We start from the raw sequence: 23,391 nt of genomic DNA on the forward strand, positions 1-23,391 counted from the left end.
CTCTCTCCGAAGTCATCATGTGCACAATGTGTGTAGAGCCCTGGGTGTCCCGTGTGCATATTTGCAACATGCCGCTCCTTACTGTTCCTCATGTCCGTCAGTAGCTCGATGTTGCAATCTTTGAGGGCTGCACACCAGTATAGGTGATTGCTGGCTGGATCCACACTTCTAGTACACTGCATCCAGTTCGTTTTGCGTGGACATCCAGCTTCTTCTTGATGCCTGGAATAGAGGTGTAATAATGAATGCAGATTAATCCTTCATTCATAATATGTTAATCTGGCTCTTGAACTTGCACTCCGAAACACCCGCCTTCCCTCCCCTCGCCCCCAGAACAGGAGGAATCTAGTTCCGCACCACAGTGCCCATCCGCAACCTCTGCACTGCATGCATGGCAGGCCCTTCCCTCATCATCATTCGGGTCAAAAACAGCCAAAAAGAAAAGCGTGCCTCTTCAGCTTCAGCAGCCTCCGCTATTTTGCTACAGTTTTACTGTCCATCCCCCTTGTGGGAAAGTCTGCTTGATCCAATGAAATTTTGTCTAAAATTTCGCGGCATTCTGCAAAACATCATGGAGGAAGCAGTCTTATCTGTGAAGCGTGGCTATGACCGTCAGGTATTTTCATTCAGCGCTACCGGTTGAGGCTTGTAAACAATCAATGTCATGTTGGATGATGGGCTCCGGTGTCCGCGTGTACTGTGTGACTTGGACGTGCCGGTCAGTTGTCATTGATGTCACCTTGAGTCTCCGCTCCTTCACGATGTTGAGGCTCTTCACAAGTGTGTACTTTTCCATGGAGGTGCTTGATTTGACATCTGTGCACTTTTGCGGGGAATAAAGCTAAGATACATCACAACGCCGCTTTATTAAAAAGCTCTGCCTCCCCTATATGCGCTTGCTTGAAGTGAAGAATTTTGTTGAACTGGGTGACGTGCAGCGAGTAGGTTAAAAATTTTGCAGAAAAGCCTGGGGAATCGCAGCATCCAATGTCAGGCAGGTCCACAGCGCAGCCTTCCACCTGCGGAAATAACTCCTCCTGTTGTTGCCAGATCTGGTACGGCAAGGATGCAGCTTTTAAATATCAGATCAAATGCAGAGCACTATTGCAGTGCCTCTTTGCTTCTGTCCTTAACAGGTACCATGAAACGATTTTAAGAACCCTTTTTTTTTTGGAACTTTTCCTTATTCTTTAAGGTATGAGGGTGAAGAAACATTTCAGTTCATAACCGGGAGCAATTGATGTGTTATACAGAGTTTAATAGAACAGGGATGTTTTCAAGTTTTTATGCACTTGTTCACTTGCTCAAGCATAACATTTGGGCACTCTGACTTTTCAATAACATGAATAAAAATGTGCGAAGTAAAGGCTACACAACTGGCATAATAGCGAGATTATTAGTGCCATCTGCTGCGAAACAAGCGAAGCAAACGTGTAGAAACGTCTACGCAGGTGCTGTACGCATGCGTGATCAACTTTCTAGACAATTGCTTCACTTGCTTTCCAGGAAAGCACATGGTGCTAGCTCTTTTGATTATGGTCCTCATCTGGTGCTAATTACGTTGTGCGTGTGCACTGTCGACTTCAGGACCTGTCACTTCAAAAGTGACCTCAAAAGTGAGTGCACGGGATCAAAAATGATTGATACATCTTATGGAAATTCAAGATCCTTTGAGATCAGTCTGGCTGTTGTCTGAAAATCATTTGATGGACCTTTTATGTACATGTGCTCTAAAAAATTGGTTCAATAATTCTTTATATGAGAATGCACAACCTTTTTCCTACCTTGCTGATTGCAGGAAGCCTCACTGGTAGTTGTAAATTGTTCGTGCCGTGAACGCCTGCACGTTTGCATAGTTGAACGTTTGGAGCACTGAGATGAGGCTGGTGCCTCCAATTTTGCCTTTTATCATCGTTTGGCTTGTCCATGTTAGGGGGTGGTGGTTTGCACACAGTGTCCCTATTTGAAGCCAAGTCCCAGGCACACTACTCACTTTTGCAAGCGGCAAAGCACTTGCGGGTACACTTGAAATAGTTCTTTCAGGCAACTTTCAGATACGACGAATTTTCTCTCATCCTGCAGAAGGACTTCCTCAGTGCTGGAGTAAAGTCTGAAACAATACAGAGTGAGCTGTAATGGTTAAATTCTCATGTCTTATGCTGCTGAGATAACTAGAGGCTAGAATTTAACAGGAGTAAAGAGCAGTAAATGTAACGGCAGCCAACATTAACACTGGCTTGTGTGTTCTAGTGCATATTTTTGCATGCTATGCATTTTTTTGCTTCTAAGTAATGTGGTCACAGATTTGCAAAGCTCCAAGATTTTTTGTCTCATCGATGCTGCATGAGCAGCTGCTTGTGCCCCTGAATATTGTGGAAGCATTCCTATGGATCAAGAGCTGCTTTGTGAATATTCATACAGTGCTAAGTCGGCCAGGTGCAGAGAGGACATGTGCATCACCGCAATGCAATTATGCGAGCGCAGACAGTACTCATGTCTGCCTCTACCCAAGAAAAGGGAGGACATCCTTATGTGCTCTTCTGTCTCCTTAATGGCTGATCTGATTTTTAGTCACGCTGTCACAATGCAATGACATGCAGTGCACACACTAAAGGGGTGCACATAAAGTCGTGACTATTACCCCAGGAAGGTCCCGTTAAGGGATGGGAGAAACTCCAAGCTCTGTTGAATGTCATCCTCCTCCTCTTCACTCTCTGAGGCATCAGATTCTATGGGAGTGGGTGACTGTCGTGGAGCAAATGGGATGGGAGACTGTGCTCGACCATCAATTGGTACTGAGGGAACTGTTCCAGAGGGGGAACATGGTGAGGAGAAGTAGGTGGTGCCATGCAGGTTGGAGCAGCACTTGTAGTGGTGCAAGCTTCGCAGTATGTGCCGGTGGACTGACAGGCATCTGTCTGCACATGCGTATCTTTCCTCTGGGAAATGTAGAGGTTCACCTGTGTATCTGAAAGTTAATGAAGAAAATGAAACTCATGCCATCCCAAGCGCTCTTTGTGTTAATATCGCATAGCCATGGACTCCTCATTATCAGCTAATAGGCATGTGATTGCTAAACGATATCAGCTATACTATCACTACTTGCATGTGAAGTGCATGGTGGCCTCCTTTGGAGGCCCCAATACAACACGAATGCCTCCTCCAGAATTTGTCTAACGTTCAGTGGTACCACTGGATAATGAACCGATCGATGCCCCTTCCCTCTCCTCCTTCCTAAACCACGGCAAATTTATTGCGACGCAATGTATTGTGGAATGCGGGAAGGAAACGAACACACCGCTGCTGCAAGGAAAATCTTGCATCGTGTTTGCACATCACTGCCGCCAGTCTGGCAGGCAACACTCGAGATATTTCTTGATGTCTGTGTGCAGCTGTCAACTATTCGAGGTGAAATTCGTGCCTCTTCGACTGTCATGACTACTTCGACATCCTGCAGTTCGGGTAGTTCCTAAAAAAAGCAAAGCTATTAGCAACCGAAAGGACAATAAATTGTAACAGAATTGGTAATTTTCATCACGGGCACTTACCTCGGATGTTCTCCGCTTTTTTGGCGGTGCGACGGGCCAGAGGCTTTGTGTCAGTGCGGCATCTCACTTGAGGCAAGCGTTCTTCATGTCCATACTGAGGCTTTGAAGGACATCCAGGTTTGTTTCGTAGTTGCCTGGTAGAAAGTGCTCAGAGCACGCGAACGCGATCTGACTGTCCATGTTTGGACTGTCGCGATTAATTGCTCGAAGCCACATGGATCTTTGCTGCAGGTCGCTGGGCAACGTGGGGAATCTAACATTGCTTCCACTCCGGTAAGTCGTGCGGCACTGTCTCATAATGTATACGGTTGGCATAGCATGCACACAGATATGAAGAACACATTGAAAACCACAGCCTAGCGGTGCCACGGGTTCAATCGAATTGCTGGGTTGGTCACTAGGTTCATGTAAACGCCGCAAGTCGGGTCGGACTGGACTCTACCCTTCAACTCCTCCCGAGGGGTGGGTTGATGAGCAGCACCCTCCACAAATTACACCTAATCATTCACACTTAGGTTTCCGAAAGCATTTTTTGCAGTGGAGGACAGTAGTGGGAGCCAGTTTCCTACTCGTGTAGTCGCACCTCACAGGGCACGCCACAAGAGTTGTATCTAGCTCATGTAACCGGAGAGCCGTCGGGTTTAGCTGACCTTGCTCAACTTCATCCCCTGACTGAACCTGGCACTGTTGGGTTCATGTAAACGAAAGACCCATGGGAGGACGGAGAAGTGCAACTGAAACCGGTCCCAGGTCAATGGCCAATCGATGATCACATGCTGTATCTTACCAAGTACAATTGCGTGTGCAAATGACTGCCATGTTTTTTTTTTTACTTTTGAACTTTAATTATTTTGGGGTAAACGAAACAGATATATCTAAGTTTATCATAGTCTTAAGATGACGTAGTTGAGTAGTGCTTATACCAGTCAACGGCATTGCATGGTCGTTTTATGAGCAGGACGTACAGTATGCGCTCTCGTTGTGTAAAGTGCTTGAGCAGTGCACTGGACTCTAAATGAATCGACACCTTGCTGCAGTTATTAGGTTCTTAAAGCAACCTTTGCATGGAGATAAGTATAGCAGCATAGACCTACAAACCAGGTGTAGTGCTTTACTCAAAAACCATTGCCTAATGCCTGATTTCAATTTTCATTGATCGGTCTACACTGCTTGAACGATACGCACGAGGGGGATACAGACCAATGCGTGCGCACGGCAGCAGCGCATAATGCGGATATCCAAATGGGTGACCAGATTCACCCATGACCAGATTCACCAGCAGGCATACCTTGAGGCCGGTATTCAAACTTCTCATATTGCTGCCAGTGATTGATCACCCGCAGTGTATGGCATTGTTTCGCTGCACCGGTATTGTGTTGGTATAGTCTGCAGCACACGTGCGCAGCAATTGACCGTCTGGGCACACTTAGCAGTAAATTAAACATAAAGTGAATGCTGCCTATTTTATTGTTTTTTAGGGGTCGACACGTGGGGGACATTATGGGAGCTTTGAGACACTCTTTGGTCAGCATGCTGGCGAGCAACACTTCTTCCTGCGTTCATCTTCATGTTTTTCGACTTCAGGGGCAAGTTTGCGATGCTTTCTCGTTCATTATATACGAGCGCTGCGGCCACAGTTGTTCGTTTTACCCGAGACACAGTGCCAGAGTCATAATACTTATTTTGTCCATAACACCGCCCTCATTCATTTTCAGAAGGCATTCGTTATAACTGGAGCCGTTATTAGTGGGCTCATCTGTAAAGGTGGATTCACACGACGGAGCGAATCCGTGACGTCACGTCACGTCCGAGGGCAATCCGCGTGCTAAGAGCATTCACACGACTGACGTGAATAGCAGACGGAAGAGCGCACAGAAAGGAAGGAGCAGGCAAGCTCTCGACACCAGGTTGGCAGCGAACGGCAGCAAGACAGCACCTTCTCTTTGGGCACAGATATAGTATGTGCAGCGACCAGTTTTCCAAATTGGTCCGCTGGATCCTCTGGCAGCATAGGCACCTCAAATGAAGTCGCTAATTTTTCCAGGATTTGCTGGTGATCGTTCCAGCGAGCTGTTGACGCCTCCGAGCCCGTTCATTTCTTCTCCTTTTCTTGCCTGGCTGCTGACCCGGAGAGGGTGGGGCTGGTGCTGCCTGTGTGTTGAGTACGCTGGACTCTGCTGCTGTTCTCACTGCAGCTTCAATGTTGTCTTGCTCTGTAGGCTGCAGTTAGAAAAAAATGTGATAATGTTCCTGAAATGTGATAATGTTCCTGATTACTACCTTTGAGTGCGTTCAACACACATGGTCAGAGGCCTTAAGAAGTTAGTGTAATTGCCATGGAAAAGTAGCAAGGACAGTTATTGCAGGGAACTTTTTTTCTCGGGCCTGCTATCCAAACCAAAAACGTAAGTGCATACTGAACTCTTACCTCAAAACGTACAGTTCCTACTGCAAGCATAATCGGTAAGAAACCAACAGCCATCGAAACCCAGGAAAAAAAGAAGGGAATTTTTTTTTTAGTTTTTGAGGTTCGTAATTGGGAAAGTAATTGTATAATTATATTATGGCTTAAAAATAACTAGAAAATACTCTCGAGCCGTAACGTTATGACACTTAATTTCCCATTTATCAACCCCACACATAAAAAAGAAATATGGCAACATTCCCCTATGCTGTCCTGGTCTCTGATGGCGGCTGGCATTCACATGTGTACTATTTTCTGCTGTCTTTACTAGCGGTCTTGTGCACATGCGTCACGCCAAACAAACCGGTCACAAGTCGCATTTTCCAGCTTTTGACGGGAGAACTGCCGCTAATACACCGCTAATATCGTGAGGGTACTATGTGCGAGGCGTTGCACAAAATATCTTACCGTTTCTGCGTTCACTTCATTGCCTTCTTACTGCCCGTTGATTGAGCGGTGAGTCGGCAGTCATGCGCTGTCCAAGAACCTCAGGGTTTGGAAAAACCTCCACTTTTCAGTGAAGGCCTCGTCGGCTGCATGGCACTTCTTGTGGTGAGCATTTTTTCCTCCACGCGGTATGTGCGTTTTTTGTTATTGAAAAAGGTCCTCAGTGATTCTGCATGAAATCAAAGAACAATCGTTATCCATATCAAACAAATGCTCGCTGGACTTCACGCAGCATACTGCGTGAAAGTACAGCGTGTCAATCATGCTGCATGTTTTGTGCTGTAGTTGCTTGATCGTCACGTCGTGAAATATGGCGAAATACACAAGGCTACAAAAAATAGGAAAAAAAAATAGGCGAGGTGCATTTGGAAAATTGCACATCACCTACCTGTATTGTAGGGCGCGTAGGCTGGCCAGTGTTCTGTCATCCTGTTCAAGATGCGGCAACAGTGGCTGCTCTGCTTGGCGGCCTTTGGGGCAAAAACTGATCACTTCTCACGGCAGTCAGCAACAAGCTCTCCCCTCAAATTTTCGCAGAAGGAGCTGGAAGTGGCCCAGAACTTTGCACCAGTTCTGGAGGGAGACATGCGCACTTCAGCACTTCGCCGGTCAGTTGAGATCTGGGCAAACACAGGCTCTGAAATGGAATATTATATGTCAATGGTTGTGGCTACTCCTGATGACATACTTCATATTGAAGCAACAACAAGGGAGCCGGGCAGAGATTTCGCTGATTGGAGAAGTATGTGAGCCATTCGCATATCTGCAAGCAGCCGGCCACACATGATACTAAAATCGAGATGGGATTCCATTGCAGTAGCCGAAGGGCTTCCAAAAGACACAAGATTCTGGTCCCCTGTCACAGTGTATGGCAGTGCCTTAGAAGCTGAAGCAGTGAGATCATTTGAAAAACACATGTGCATTCAAGTCCGTACTTGTGGGCTTGTAGTGATGTTTGAACAGCCGTGGCTGTGCTGCACACCAGACGCCACTGTACCTCAAGAATCGGTGCAGGCCCTACTTGATGTGAAATGCCCTTACATATGTAAGGTCAAAAATATTGTCGAGTTAAGCGAACAAACCTGTAACGTTCTTTACTTAGTATTTAAAGACTGCAAGTTGGAAGTGAAAAAGATGCACCAGTATTACACACAGATTCAAATTTCCCTGCATGTTCTTGACATGGAGAAGTGCTTCTTTTATGTTTACTCGAAGAAGCAGCAAATTCTCGTTGAAGTCCATGCGGTTGAGAATTTCGTTGCCGCATCTGTTCCACAGTTGGAGGCATTCACTTCAAGTATTTCCTCCCAGCAATTACTAAATCATCACATCAAAGTGAGAAATAAGAACCAATAAACTTTATTTCTCAAGGTCAAGCCAACATAAGTTCAAGCATGCATTCTGTCTCGCTTTCAACGTAACTGTTACATAGTATGACTAAAAAAATCTCACTTAATACTACATGATTTTGTGAAACAGCAATAGACATTACGAAATCGAATTGCATTGACTCTCAGGCGTGGTCCTGAGAGTCAATGCATTTTACACCATGCTCTGCTAGCATGCTTCTTATCTGAGGGAACCCTTTATCGGCCAGCACAAGATCCCCAGGTTTTAAAAGGTGCAAAATTCCAGAGTCTGTTGTAATAAATGAATCTGTGGCACGACCACCATAAGGCCTTGAAAGAAATCTTATGATGCCGCTTGGTGTGATGCCTACTAAAAACATGACAGTAAAGCACCCTTTATAATTTGAGTACATCAGAACGCGTTCATGCACAGTGTTTGGTGCAGCTCAAGCGACCTCTGTGCAGTCAATAATGACCTGAGAGTCTGCATAATACGGCTTAAAGCTTTCTGGCATCATCATCATCTGATTATACGATCGTTTGGGCCAATATATTGTCACGAAGTTGCGAGGACGGGAACGGGTTTATTTACAAGTCGGGATCGGGGACGTCACTGGACGGTCAGCGTCAGGCGGGCTCCACCACGGTCTCGCGCACACCGTGTTCTTCTTCTTCTTTCCGCTGCACTGCAGTGCGCCAGCGCCGCAGCGCGGCGTAACACTTCGCCCGGGGCAGTCGAAGCTCGACCTCGAGCGAGTTAGTCAGCGTTGTGACTGCAGCGTTTAAGACGGGCGACGTGAACGACCTGGACCTTGCGAGAGCGGCGATTGCCTGGGGTGACTTTGGCGATTGTGTAGTTAACGTCACTGAGGCGATCCAGAACAACAAAAGGGCCGCAGTACTTTGCGAGGAATTTCTGATAGAGGCCCTGTCGACGCAGTGGCGTCCACAGCCAAACGTAGTCACCGGGCTCATACGTCACCGCAATGTGTCCACTGTCGTAACGGCTCTTGGTGCGAACTTGTGCACTGAGTGTTCGGAGGCGAGCTAGTCGTCGCGCTTCCTCCGCACGGCAGAGAGTCTGCGCAATGGACGGATCACGATGGTCAGAAAAAGGAAGAATCGTGTCCAGAAAGGTGCGTGATACGCGCGCGTAGAGCAGAAAGAACGGGGAGTATCCAGTGACGTCGTGTGTTCCGGTGTTGTAAGCGTATGTTACAAACGGTAGCACAGTGTCCCAGTTCTTATGGTCGGCCGCTACATACATGGACAACATGTTCGTGAGGGTGCGGTTGATGCGCTCCATCAGGCCATTCGTCTGCGGATGATAGGGTGTCGAATGACGATAGTCACAATTGCAGAGCCGTAGGAGTTCTTCCACGACATCGGCAATGAACTGGCGCCCACGATCGCTGATTACGACACGAGGAGCTCCGTGGCGAAGGATCACCGAGTGTAGCAAAAAGGACGAGATGTCTGTTGCTTTGGCGGACACAAGAGCAGCTGTCTCCACGTAGCGAGTCAAGCAGTCGACGCAAACTATAATCCAGCGTTGGCCCGTGGTAGACTTGGAAAACGGTCCAAGCAAGTCGACCCCGATCTTCTCAAAAGGGGAGTAAGGTGGTCTGATCGGTTTCAACAAGCCGGCAGGCGAGGCAGTGCGATGCTTAAAGCGTTGACACTGCAGACAGCCTGCAACGTACTGCTGAGTTGACTTGTAAAGGCCAGGCCAGTAAAAGCGTTGCCGCGTCCTGTGTAACGTGCGAGAAAACCCTTGATGTCCAGCAGAAATATCATCATGCATGGCATGCAGGACAATGCCACGAAGACTGGCAGGGACAACCAAAAGCAGACGTGCACCCTCCACGGAATAGTTCTTCTTATAGAGCACGCCCTCTGATATGACGAACGGCGTTACAGGAGCAGACGTACGGGCTTGATCAAACAACGGCTGGAGACTACGATCCTTGAGTTGTTCTTGCTTAAAAGTCGCAAGGCTAGGAAACTCGGTAGAGACAGAAGATAAACAGTCATCGAAGTCCTCTTCACAACTTGCCGTGTCTGGCAGAGGGAAACGAGACAAACAGTTGGCATCAGCATGGTGGCGACCGCTCTTATACGCCACCGTAAAGTCATATTCTTGGAGGCGTAAGGCCCAGCGAGCGAGTCGACCGGAAGGATCGCGGAGGCCAACAAGCCAACACAACGAGTGATGGTCTGTAACAATCTTGAAGTGACGTCCATGTAGATATGGTCGAAACTTTTGCACAGCAAAGACGACAGCGAGACACTCGACTTCCGTCACGGTGTAGTTGCCTTCCGATTTGGTCAAAGTGCGACTTGCGTATGCGACCACGTGCTGGGCGCCGTTGTGAAGTTGGATAAGCACTGCGCCGACGCCCACACCACTGGCGTCGGTATGGAGCTCTATCGGCGCCGCCGGGTCGAAGTGGCGCAAAACAGGCGCAGAAGTGAGCAAAAACTTCAGCTGCTGGAAGGCAGACTCACAGGCAGGCGACCACACAAACGGGGCGTCTTTATGAAGGAGGGAAGTCAAAGGGCGAGTGAGCTCGGCGAAACCTTGGATGAAGCGGCGGAAATATGAGCAGAGGCCCATAAAGCTTCTAAGGTGTTTCAAAGAGCGTGGCTGTGGGAACTCCCGCACGGCAGCGATCTTCTGTGGGTCTGGCCGGATACCATCCTTGTCGACAAGAAACCCGAGGACAAGGGTTTGCCGTTCACCAAAGTGGCATTTCTTGGAGTTTAAGACCAGTCCAGCTCTTGCGAAGCAAGCCAGCACCATACCTAGTCTTTCGTTATGCTCGCGGAAGGTCTTTCCATAAATGATCACGTCGTCGAGGTAGCACATACAGACCTCCCACTTAAGCCCACGCAATATTGTGTCCATAAATCTCTCAAAAGTAGCGGGGGCATTGCATAACCCAAAGGGCATGACATTAAATTCATACAGTCCATCGGGCGTGATAAAAGCTGTCTTCTCCCTGTCCGACGGATGCATGGGGATCTGCCAATATCCAGAGCGCAGGTCAACCGACGAGAAGTACGATGCAGATTGAAGACTGTCCATGGCATCATCAATACGCGGGAGCGGGTAGACGTCCTTCTTCGTCACAGCATTTAACCGACGATAGTCTACGCAAAAACGCCAGGAATTATCCTTCTTGCGTACCAGTATAACAGGAGCAGCCCATGGACTTGACGACTCCCGGATGACGCCTTTCTGTAGCATATCCTGCACTCGCTCGTTGATTAGCTTCCGTTCAGCCTGGGACACACGATAAGGCTTCTGTCTGATCGGAAGAGCAGTACCGGTGTTGATGTGATGCTGCGTGCGAGTAACTGGCAGCGAAGGTGGAATGGCTGGCTGAGCGAAGTCAAATACCGACGCATACTGGGTAAGAACAGTCTGTAAAGCAAGCCGTTCGGACGACGGAAGCGACTTGCTGATCATGCGCATGATATTGACGGAAAAGTCTTCTGCTCGACTGGAAGGCTCGCACTCAGACACAGATTGGATAGTAAGAATGTCGTAAGCATGAAACCGAGCGAGTTTAAGCCCCGATGGGATCAAAACAGGCTCCGACGAAGCATTCACTGTCCATAGTTGTGCGTAACCGTCGACAACGGCAACAATGGCCCGGGGCACCAGAACATTCTGTTTCGCGGCGTTGTGCACATCTGGCTCAACAAGCAAATGGAAGGTGCCTTTGCGGTTGTCCGAAGAGCGAACAGAGACGAACATTGCTGTCATGGCTGGCAAACGCACATCTTGCGTGACACTAAAGACACCATCACTGCAGTCGGATGAATCCTGCACAAAAGTAGATAGCATATTGCGCTGGAGAGAAATTTCTCCTGCTCCGCAATCCAAAGTGGCCCCGCATTGACGTAAAAAATCAATACCTAATATGACATCATGCGTGGCATGGAGTAATACGACAAATTTTGCTCGAAACTTCTCTCCAGCAATGGTGACTGATACGAAGCAGATGCCAACTGGGCGCAAAGTTTCACCCCCAACACCACGAAAACTGGCACTCTGGTCCCATGCAAACATCACTTTACGTCCAAGGCGCTTTTTGAAAGAAAAACTCATCACCGACACAGCGGCACCGGTGTCCACTAATGCAAGAGTGTTTAAGCCACCAACACACACAGACACTTTGTTCTTCAACATGATGACCGGCAGAGGAATTGTTGATGACGACCGTTCCGCGACCTCACCTCTATCGGCCGCAGGAGCTAGTTTTCCGGCGGTGGTGGGGAAGGACGACGACGAGGCGATGGTGAACGGCCACGTCGCGAAGGCGGTGGTGTGAGGCTGCGGTCGGAAACGGGAGAATTGGGGCGGAAGAGTCGGTCTTGGCGTGGCTGCCAGTCACGAGGAGGGTTCCAGGACTGGGGACCACGGAAAGCCAGGGACGGCCGGGCCGACGATTGTGTGAAGAAGCGGGGTGGTTGGTCGCGACGCCGACAGTAACGGGAAGTATGCCCAGGACGACCACAACGGTAGCAAACTAGGGCCGCACGTGGAGCGTAAGTACCGGGGAAGTCGCTCGGAGGGGGGTAGGAGTTCCGAGGCGCAGAATAGTGCTCTTCCTCAGAGCGGGGATAGGACTGGTACGTTGGAGGTGCAGAGACGCGACCTTGGTCGGTATTAGTGCGTGGACCAGGGCAGGCCTGTCTGGCCCAGTTGACTTGTGGCTCAGGGAGTGGAGGCTGTAGCGAGCATGCGTTGTATACGGGATCAGCGGCGGGGCGTTGAAATTGCTGGCTCAGCTCTTCTTGGACGATGCGTCGGACGATTGAAGCAAGGTTGTCACTGCCCGCAAAGTCCACGCTGGCGACGATAGGCACGTTGGAAAGACGGCCAAACTTGGGGGAAATGCGGCGAGTCTTGAGGGCCTCAAACGTTCGGCAATGACGAATGACGTCAGACGAATTGGCGAGGTCGTCCTTCGTTATCAGGAAATGATAGACGTCTTCAGCAATACCCTTTAAGAGGTGGCCGACTTTGTCGTCTTCAGTCATGGTGCGATTTACAGTGGAGCACAGCTTTAGGACTTCCTCAATGTACGTTGTACAAGTCTCGTTAGGTCGTTGAGCTCGTTGGGCAAGTGTTTGTTCGGCTTTCTTTTTTTTCGATATCGTGTCACCGAAACACGCCTTGAGCTCGTCGACAAAACTGTCCCATGTAGCCAATGCGTCCTCATGGTTCTCGAACCATAAAAGTGCCGTTCCCGCAAGAAAGAAAACAACGTTCATAAGCTGCATCGACTTGTCCCAGCGGTTGTATTTGCTCACACGCTGGTAGTGCTTGAGCCACTCCTCGACGTCCTCGTCCGCAGCGCCAGAAAACATGCGGGGCTCGCGCTGAGGCGGCCAGAACCTGACCTGTTCGGAGCTGGCCCGGCTGGTTTGTGGATCCGGCTCAGAGGTGCTGGCAGGTGGTGGATTTGTGCCGTTGCGGGTAGCCATAATGGGAAATTCGGGTGGTAGCCCGGCCAAGCGTCGGCTGCTGCGAACGGAGATAGGGTCTAGGACGTCAAAACCCCACCTCCACCAAGTGTCACGAAGTTGCGAGGACGGGAACGGGTTTATTTACAAGTCGGGATCGGGGACGTCACTGGACGGTCAGCGTCAGGCGGGCTCCACCACGGTCTCGCGCACACCGTGTTCTTCTTCTTCTTTCCGCTGCACTGCAGTGCGCCAGCGCCGCAGCGCGGCGTAACAATATAAAAGGGGCCTCAACTTTTCGTGCAAAACATTCAGCACGGAAAAGAAATACCTGGAACAGTATGATAGGTTTAGTTTTAGCTTCATTAAAAACGGGAAGTTTGTTTGAAGCACTAACAATCTCCTCGGATCTGTGTGCTTTAAAAGTGTCAATAACTATTCATCGTAGCTTTTCAAAGACAGCGACTGAAACGCCTCCTACCAATTTGAGTATGTCTGCAGTCGTGTCTTCACTACAAGCTGCAAGTGTCTCATAGCCTTGAAAATTTGGAGTGTTCTAGTTTGACACCACTACATTCATTGGGTCACATGCAGTGTCTTTAAGCTCTGTTGTTGTGCCCCAGGAAGCATCATTGGTGCACTTCTTCATAGGAAGGATGGCCTAATGGAAATTTAATTCATTTGTTAATTTTCACAATTTTTCAAAAACAAGATAAATTGTGTGCTTCTAGCATGCAGAATCAAGAGACATATGGTAAATATGTCCATGAAATTAGGATATTGAAACAAAGAATGCAAATAGCAAAAAAAGAATATAAAATAGGGTCAAGAAATGATGAGTAAAATATCAAAACCGTGGGATACGGCCGCCCTTAATTTTAAATTGCTGTGCATGTGGCAACTTGTTTTTTGCCTCAAATTAAAGATATATTCATCCATAAAAATGTGCAAGAAGAATGTTTCACCTGAACTGCAAGTTTCACACTCATTTTCTGGAAGGCACTTGGGTGCACATGTGCTTTTGTGACCTTTGGGACAGCACGGAGTCCAGCCTGTTGCTCCTCGTACTCCAAAAGTGCCTCATAATGATAATGGAATACTTCTTATCCTTGTGGTAGCTCTGAAATGAGAAAAGAGTTCCTGGTGAAAAAACATTCTGTGCATGTTGATACGGCATAAATAATAATGTTCCCCTTATCAGAAACTTTCCAAGTTTCTGCAAATTATTTCTCATGCACTTTATTTCGTGGAGTGGATCAATGATGCAGTGTATATCCTTTGATGAGCCACAAGGGTGCTGAAATGATCTTGATGGGTGTATTTTTTAGAGCCAACGATGTATTTTTTAGAGCCAGAGCTCTACTGCTTGCAGTACAACTTTCGATTTCGATGTGGATGACACAATGACCTTCACTTCCTTGCAAAGTCAAACCGAACTTAACTGCGTAGTTCGAAACCGCACAGCATGGATAAATGACGTAACCTTGCGGTGATTCACGATGCAGTGAATGTGTTAAAGATCCCCGGGTGATCGAAATTATTTGTGGCACCTATCCCTCTTCTTTAACTCCCACCTTCCTCCCTTCCCTTATGCTCAGGTTTCCACCGAGAAGTGTGCCACAGATACTGCACCATTTTCTTTCCTCAATAACCAGTTTACCAATTTTTTGAATTTCACAAATCACTGCGCAACATTGCACAGGTGCTGAAACAAATGCAAAAAATGCTCATGAAAACAAAAAGACAAAATCTGGAGTGACATTGTTGCATATGGTTAACACTGCCTTCAATATCACATATTGCTGCGCAACATCGCACAGGTGCTAAAACAAGTGCAACAAATCCACAACAGCAAGGAAGAAAAACAACATTATAAAACTGGAGTCATATCAAATAATGCCATACTGCACATAGCTTTGAAGAAAACGTCACACAGAATAAAAAAGTGCACGGCACGACTTACATCAAGAAAACCGTCGAGTCTGAAAACTAACACAGAGAAAACTGGTAGGCAAAGTAAAAACCAACAAAATACAAACATACAACTCTGAAAATATTAAAAAACCATAAAAATTCGCTGAGAGAATGGCAAATAGGTCAAAATAAAACCTAATGAGCTGTGCGGTATAGTTGCCAATAAAATAGGTCTTAACTAAGCATCAATACGCATGCAATGCATATTGGCCAACCCTGTGCCCTTAAAATTCTTATGTAGATTCAAAAAACTTCTTAAAAGCATTCACCAATTTCCGCTGCCTCATCTCCATTTCTCTGGCGTGGCACGCTTCAAAGCTCTCACGCAACCTCCTCTGCTGCGTGAGCAAAGCTTGTCTGAAGTCAGACGAAGCAGTCCGCATCCTTTTTCTGGGGTTTTGCTGCTCGCGGATGCCTGCCTGCCCCTCAGCTCCTCCTTCCTCAATGGCCACTGACTCGGCTGCAACACGTTCAACGACCTGGCTGTCGTCCGCGTTCAATGTGTGTTCTTGCGACGTTGCCAGTGCTGGGTTGGCATCCTCAGCGCCACTGTTGTTGGTGCCCACCACCATGTCAACAATGATCTGCATCGTATAGAACAGAGAAGCAACAATTTATTATGTTTGCCTGTTAATGTTTTTGCTCCATAGAGAGGTGAGAAGTGTGGGATCATTTCTGCGTGTGTGAAACAAGAATGTCTCTAGTGACTAGCTGTGAATTGAAGCAGTGATATTGTCAGGTTTACTTATTTCAGAGAAGTAATCAGGCTTTTGAAATACATTGGCAGTGTTTCTTCCAAGGACATGTTTTTGCTTACTGCCTCAGCAAATGCCTTCAGGGCCCATCTATGGCAGATTCTGTTGACATCATGACCACACTTGAAATGTAAGGTGGCTGATGCTTTGTAGCGCTAAAAGACAGGATGACAGCACTAACAGATATGATGATGCGGAGAGGATGGAACTAGAGATAAACATCAGTATGGTTCAAATGCAACCTAGCGCATGCTGTGTGCCATGCAACATGCAGCAGTTCTAAAAGACAGACAGAGTAATGTCAGGCTGTTTGCATTTTGTATGTGATGTCACCTTGGCATTTTTATTTAGCATTGGAGTGTGCCACATATTTCATGACCACAAGATCATAACTACTCCAATAAAGGCCATTTTCCATAGTTCACAGGGATGTATATGAAAAAGTGACACAGTGGTAGAGTACCTCTTTTTTGACAAGTGCCTTGCCAATCTTAAATTTGATCTACATACCTCCTCTCCGTGGCTTCCGCAGCACAGCGGGTTTCCTGAACGAGTGAGGGGTCGTTCATTGGTAACGACCCCAAGAATTCATGAATCCGGCTGTAATGGGGCCACTGAATGGCGCCCGAGCCTGTAGTGGTTCCGTTTTTGTTGATGTCCCTAAAAAGGATGGAAAGTCGCGCACAATTACATAACTTAAGGGTCTTAATTTAAGGAGGAACAAATTACGAATGCTGCACACTCTCTAGTAGTTACCTGTCGAACCTAAAGCATTCTAGCAACAAAAAGGCGACAGTGATGCAGAGAGGACATGTGCTGACTGTGTTCACTGGTGTGCAGAAAGTACGCGCTTTGTGAACAGATGGCTGAGGTAGGTGCCACAGTTTTCTCGGTAACAAGGCGGGCAGTCTCTCTCAGCCATAATCCAATGTACTATCGGGGACAAAAGTGGTATACTCCACGCGGCGGGAGCTGGAGCAACGGAAAACTGCGGCATTTTGGCGAGCTTAAGCACGAAACATTGAAACGAGCCAAGCGACATGCCTGCTGATATAAAGGTCACAGATTAGCTGTCTCGATCCCAGATGCCACCTGTAGATGGCATTGCACCGCAGCTTTCCGTTGCTCCAGATCGCGCCGCGTGGAGTATACCACTTTTGTCCCCGATAGTACTTGTTCTACACCACTCTTGTCAGGGTGGTTACGTGGTGCGGATCCTCGTGTGCACATTCTTACAGTATGGGCTTGTGATGGTGCACAAATTCTCTGAAAGCTTCAGTTTCAGTTCAGTCACACTGTGTTTCTTGACATCTGGTTTTTGTTTGCAGCATCCTTTCAGCAGCATGCAAAGCGGCGTGCACAAAGCGAGATGGCTCAATGAGGCCGCCCTGGTTCTTAATGTTAATAGACTGCTTCCGCTATCAGATACGAGCAGTCCAGCGCAGTCAATGCAGTGGAGTGTGCTGCTGGTGGCCCTGATGACATAGCCACCTATGTACTCAACAACTTTGCTTTTAAATTTAATCCAAGCAAACTAGTGGGGTTCAAGAAGTGACTGTGGCATTGCAGGCTGTTGGCTGTTAAAATTTATAGCTGCTATCTTCCATATGCAGGGCCTGACCGGTTGTCTCTGGCTCCTTGGTAAACAAACACCTTCCATCTCTGTGGAGATATTGCACTTCTGTGGCCACCATTGAGTTGCATGCTCATTGTGCCTTGGTAGGCATGCCAGAATTTTAAAGCACAACAGCATTAAGGGTCCCATTCTGCAAAAAAAAAAAAATTCCAGCATCGCTGTTGCCGGCATTGTGAGCGTAAAAATCATGGGCATACCTCTGGTAGTTGGCAGGTGACATGGGCAGGCACTCATTGGTCAACGGATTATGTGACGTCACAAAACCACATCACATGACCGAGTTGGCTGGAGATAGGAACCGAACCCGGGTTCCTTGGATCCCCAGTCAGACACGCTGCCCCTAGGCCACACAGACACATTTGTACAGCTTTGTTGAAGTGGTGCTTTATATCTATGTCGGGTGGTCACTAATATAATATGGTAGCTTAGTAGCTTATGACTGTATGCTAATGAGTATGTGTCAGATAATAGAGGCAGTGATTGAGCGAATAACTAAGTGTATGTACGCATACAGGGATCAGCAAGAGGAGGTGCAGACAAGAGACAATGCTGTCGCGTCATATTATTAAAGGCGGAGCTTAAGTGCCCTCCAAATTTTTTTGTTAACTGAATACACTTTTCAGTTTTCTCATCCCTGAAATGCAATAGTCTGTACCCCATAGCAGCTGCTGATCAGAACACCTTTGTAACCAAGCAGATTCCTGGGCAGCTTTGTGCTGTGGCAGGCATCAAAAAGCATGGAACATTTTTTGCTGCTGGTTTTCTGGGTGCGGAAAAAAGGCCTTCAGCTCATTTTACGACTGCTCGTGGGCCTGACAGCCTAGCAGCTTTGCCATCGACACATTTCTGCTGAGGCAGTTGCACACAACAGCCACTGCTGTCAGCCCACACTCGGTTATGTAGCGTATGGCGTCAAGCTACAAGCTCTCGAGCACTTCATCAGAGAGGCCGGCATTGAGGAAATAGCCAAATGGCATCTTCTGTCGCTAACAGTGCGTCATCGACATTTTCAGTTCCTTGAGAGTGCCCCAGGTCTACATAACCGATGAGATGGCCACTGGAACCATCAGGCTCACTAGCCTTTCTTATGCTCATACCATCAAGTGCAATGGAGCACGGGCGCTCTCGCGGCGACTCTTGCCCATGTTTGGCATTTAGGTCGTTGAGAACTTCAGCAGTGAAGCCCAGCCAGCCACTGGCAACTTGTAGCCACTGCACATACACTGGGCATAGGGAACCGTGTGCCCAAGTATTCATACGCCCGAGGTGAATAGTAAAAGAACATCTCATCACTATACCTTCTACGACAAGTATGCTCTGTGCTGAATTTTCGCCCCCTGGCAGGTGCTGAAACTGTTCAGGCTTTTTTTTTCTGCCTCTTGAGAAAGCAAATTTTTCTCCTTCATCTCCTCAGTGATATTCTGTAACATTCCACTTTTTTTTTAATATCTGGTCGTTTTGTCATCTAGCACTTTAAATTTCTTTTGGGCAGATGTAAGACATTTCTGCAGCAGCTTCACCCTGTCCACAGTTATTTCTCGGCTGTATGTGTGATTATGCTTTACTGGCGATGGCTGTTGTGCTGCTGGCAGGGAGACTACAGCATTTGAATGGTCTGTTAAGCATTATGATGGTGTTTTTTGTCCCTGTGGGACCATGTCATCACTAGGGCCCGGAAATTTAGGCACTAAAGAACCCCGAAATAGGCAGGCATCTAGGCTCTAAAAAATATTGAAATAGGCGCTATAAAGCAAAAATAGGCGCTTTGAATAATACTCTCTATTCATATATACAAGATTTGTAAATCAAGCACGGAGCGTACCTAGTCCTCAACTGAAGCAATAAAGCGCATTATCAGGTTTTCGAACTTGAAGCTCCTTCGGTTTTCGCTAAGCATAGCTTTGTACTTTAAAAGGCTTCTTTTGACATCACATTAAGTTAGTGGCGCGAACCCAAAACATGAGAGTTGATAAAGGCTTAGGCCTTCAGGTGATGTGGCCGTATCGTCTCCACGTAGAAAGTCTCTGATTTGGGAAATTGTTTCTAGGCATCTATTTTTTTCTACCAATTGTTGCATCTTCGTAGAAGCAGTAGATACCTTTCCTTCCAGTCCCTGAAGTGCTGCGGTACTTCTGCCACTACATTCAACGATTCATCTATTGAAAGTCCAGCCTTTTCCAACTTTGTCATCTTTTCCGACAATTTTGAGAAGTTTGCCCTAATGTATGTCAGGTCTCTTTCCAAACTCGTCTCTTGCTACACTTTGAGATAAACAGTTCGTTGCACTGCGTTCAAGTTACAATTCGAGAAAAACGTTCGGCGAGACCCGCCCCCTTTGTGCGTGCATCGGCGCGCGCCTTTCACCGCAATTAGACAGATGTCTCACTATTGAAAAACGGCACTGAGGACCAAAGTGCCGGATTTAGGCATTTATAGGCAGAAAATGCGGTTAAATAGGTAGTATTTACTAAAAAATGACAAAAAGGCAGGTAAGTGCAAAAATCCCCCTTTTAGGCATTTATAGGCATGTTTAGGCAAATGCCTAAATCTCCGGGCCCTAATCATCACATCCACTAGGTGGCAGTGCTTCGTGGGAGAGAAAGACGGGTGAAACTTGAAACTTTCTTGTGTGGCATTGCCATAAATCTTTAAAATATTTCTTAAAATAACATCGTTGCTTGTATTAAATAAGGCCAGGACGTTGCCTCAAATTGCAGTGTCGGGTTCACCCACACAGCCCTATCCCTCTGTAAAATACCTGCCAAGTGTGCTCAGTGTCTTTAAATGTTAGTGGTGATATTTATTGTACCATCCCCCCCCCCCCCCGGCAAATATAATAAGTTACATCACTCTTCCTGGTTAGCATTGAGCCTGAGCTGCATCATCTTGACAGTGAAGGTACATTTCGTCTTTTACTGTTTGCCGAGCCAAGAACTTGTGTACCTAAATTTGGCCGCTGCTACTCTCTACGTTGTGTGCTTGATAATTGATGAAATCCAGTAAATATGTGTGTGCATACCTACCTGTGTGCCTCGAGTGTAGTGTGGAAACTGCGATGGCGCTGCTCCTTCATGCGGCATGTGTTGACGCCCGGCCCTAAAATCACTCGCCATTAAGTGAGCCTAGCAGTTTTTGGTATTTGCTGGGCCTGAAGTCCGGTTGCCTCATCACATGGAGCCATTTAGAATGTAAGTTGTAGTTTTCCAGTGAGAACTTGTGCGTTGAACAAATTTGCTACAGGTGAGGAAATGGAAAAAAGGTTTTGTAAATTTAAAACTTAATGACTTGTCACTCTCACAACTGCACATTTCTCATACCGACACTTGCTTTTTAGAAGTGCAAAGTACTTCGACAAGCGACAGTTATGTAACCAACATTTGAAATTTTCCCGTCGATTTCCAAGCTGGGCATTGGCTGCTCATTGCATCCAGACGCAACTTCATGAATTTACGGAAATACCCGCATCCTGCGCAATAGTCAACATACACGCCCGCACTTACTTGTGGTAGGACAGGTTTCCACTCTACTTCATGATTATCTTTGCAAAGTCCGTAGCATAGCGGCAAAACCTGATAAAGCGGTCAAATGGCGTGCCCCGCGCACCGACTCCCTGGTGAAAATTTTTCAACTGGGAATCCAACTGGTTCCAATTCAAATGGTTTATGGAACAATTCCCAGTTTATCCCCATTGCAACTGGTCCCAGTTGGTCTCCACTGCAACTGGTCCCCATTGGTCCCCACTGCAACTGGTTTTTATTGGTACCAGAGGCAGATGTAGCGAGCTCCAAATGACGCATTCAACAATGGAATACATGGATTACAGTGTGGTGCACATAATTGCTAGTACGTAGTTTTCATCCAGAACAAAGCTACCCTGCTTAAATAGCTTGGAATGACATGTCAACAGTTACATATTGCAGTTTTAAGCATGAAATGCTTTTAGCTCCCGTTGTCGGCAGTGTGGTGACGTCACGCCGAGAACGGGAGCCAACGGGCACTGAATTCTACTCATCCGGGCTCTGAATAAAAGGGAAGTTTATTCAACAGTGCAAACAAACAAAACATTGGAAACACACTCATGACTGAGGGCAAAACAAATGTATACAAAGTGGGTGGCCACCCAGAAACACCATGACCTTATTTTAACACACCGTACATATCACAAATTACAGCCTTATAGTGCATAGAACGAACACTGGACAAAGAAGAATCAGCCTCCCGTAGCAACGAAGCACGGGGGGGGGGGGGCAAGGATCTTTCTCAGGGTGATTGGCCCTTTCAAAATTATACACCACCATCCTCGAACAAACCAGCATAGTCGGTAAAGAGAGGGGGGGGGGTCTGCCCGGCTAATACCGCAGCGCCGGCATAACCAGCCGACCTTCGTGCACGACAAAGAAGCGTGTGTGCCACCGTCGCAGAAACCGCGCCTCCCCATCCGCTGCAAGCCTTTCAGACAGGTATTGCCAGATAAGGAGACGCAGGCTCTGCAACGCGGGGTACATAGCCGTCGCCGGTTGACGCCGGGCTTCGGCCAGACAGCGGCGACGCCACAAAACAAACATAGTGGATATAAACACTAGTTTGCCAACATAATCCCGTGGTTGCCGGATGCCTGGCCCGGCACGAACTGAAAACATCCGATACACCTGCCACCACATTATCCGGGCAACACGGCACTCAAAGAAAGTGTGTCGCGCTGTCTCTCGCGCTCCACATTGCGCGCACTGGGCGTTGGGCACAAGGCCCCATGATAAGAGGCGTTTGCGCGTGGGGAGGACTCTCCATCTCCTCCTCCACTCAAAGTCGCGGACCTGCGGAGGGAGACGACTTGTGCACCACGTGCGCCACTTGCGTACCGCAGTGCGCCGCTGGTCGTCGGCGCCAAGGCGCACGCACGCGATCATCTCGCTCAGCCGAGACGCGGGCGTCTCAGTCAGGTCGACTCCTGGCAAGTCAGTACAAACAGACTGCTTAAAACCAGCAGCCGCTCTATAGAAGCGCAGAGGCCTCTCGGCCTGTGGACCTATATGGCGCTCAGTGGTGAAGAAGCGCCGCACTGTGCTCATCCAATAAAACATGAGCGAACTCCCAAGGTATGCGTCGCTCTCCACCAGCGTGGTTACGAGCTTGGCGCTGAGCGCACGCGCCATGGTGGCTTCACAGGGCAGCCCGAGTCCTCCTCTAGAAGGCGGCAGCTGGCAAAGGCGTCGAGCGACCTGCGCCGTGCCACCGTCCCAGACAAAGGCGCCCACAAGGGACGCGAGCCGACCCGCCGTACGACGCGGCATCGCTGCTACGCGGGCCACAACGCGGGCCACATAGTGGGCAAAGGCGCACGCGCGGCCCTTGATGACGCTCACCCTGGCCTCCATGGAGAGGCCGAACTGCGCTGCCATCCTTAGCGCGCTCGTCGTGCGCGCAACAACTTCATCCCATGTCCGGGACGACACACCGCTCTACTCAAAAAGGACTCCTAGCACTCGGACCCCGTCCACGAAAGGAATGGGCACCGGGAGGGGATCGCTGAAGTCCCAAAACGAAGCGCCCTGCTCTTGCTGGCGTTGAGCTCGGCACCAGACAGCGCCGCGTAAGTAGTAAATACGGCCAGGAAGGCCTCAAAACTCCGGGTGTCTCGGACGAAGATTGAAATATTGTCGGCATAGGCCGAGACGACGATTGTTTCCTGTCCTGTCAATGGAAAGCCGTGGATACGTTCGTTGGAGGCGACGCTGCGCAG

General features: G+C 48.0%; 1 protein-coding gene, 1 long non-coding RNA gene and 1 pseudogene across 2 annotated transcripts in view; 1 reads left to right on the plus strand and 2 right to left on the minus strand.

The window, feature by feature from the left end:
• The window catches only part of LOC149367780 (uncharacterized), a 190,015-nt gene that overhangs the window by 65,193 nt on the left and 101,431 nt on the right, over positions 1–23,391 (plus strand). The gene's annotated exons all lie outside the window — the stretch shown is intronic.
• Positions 2,638–3,863, minus strand: LOC149367786 (uncharacterized; annotated as a pseudogene).
• Positions 15,494–16,677, minus strand: LOC149367787 (uncharacterized). The gene is made up of 2 exons (XM_089557465.1): positions 16,522–16,677; positions 15,494–15,844 (listed from the first exon to the last, which is right to left on the minus strand). The coding sequence occupies exons 1-2, from the start codon at positions 16,582–16,584 to the stop codon at positions 15,494–15,496; spliced, it is 414 nt and encodes a 137-aa protein (XP_089413591.1). The 5' UTR covers positions 16,585–16,677.

The sequence above is a fragment of the Amblyomma mixtum genome, chromosome 1 (assembly GCF_055824585.1).
Source record: "Amblyomma mixtum isolate Tamu chromosome 1, ASM5582458v1, whole genome shotgun sequence".
Taxonomy (NCBI): domain Eukaryota; kingdom Metazoa; phylum Arthropoda; class Arachnida; order Ixodida; family Ixodidae; genus Amblyomma; species Amblyomma mixtum.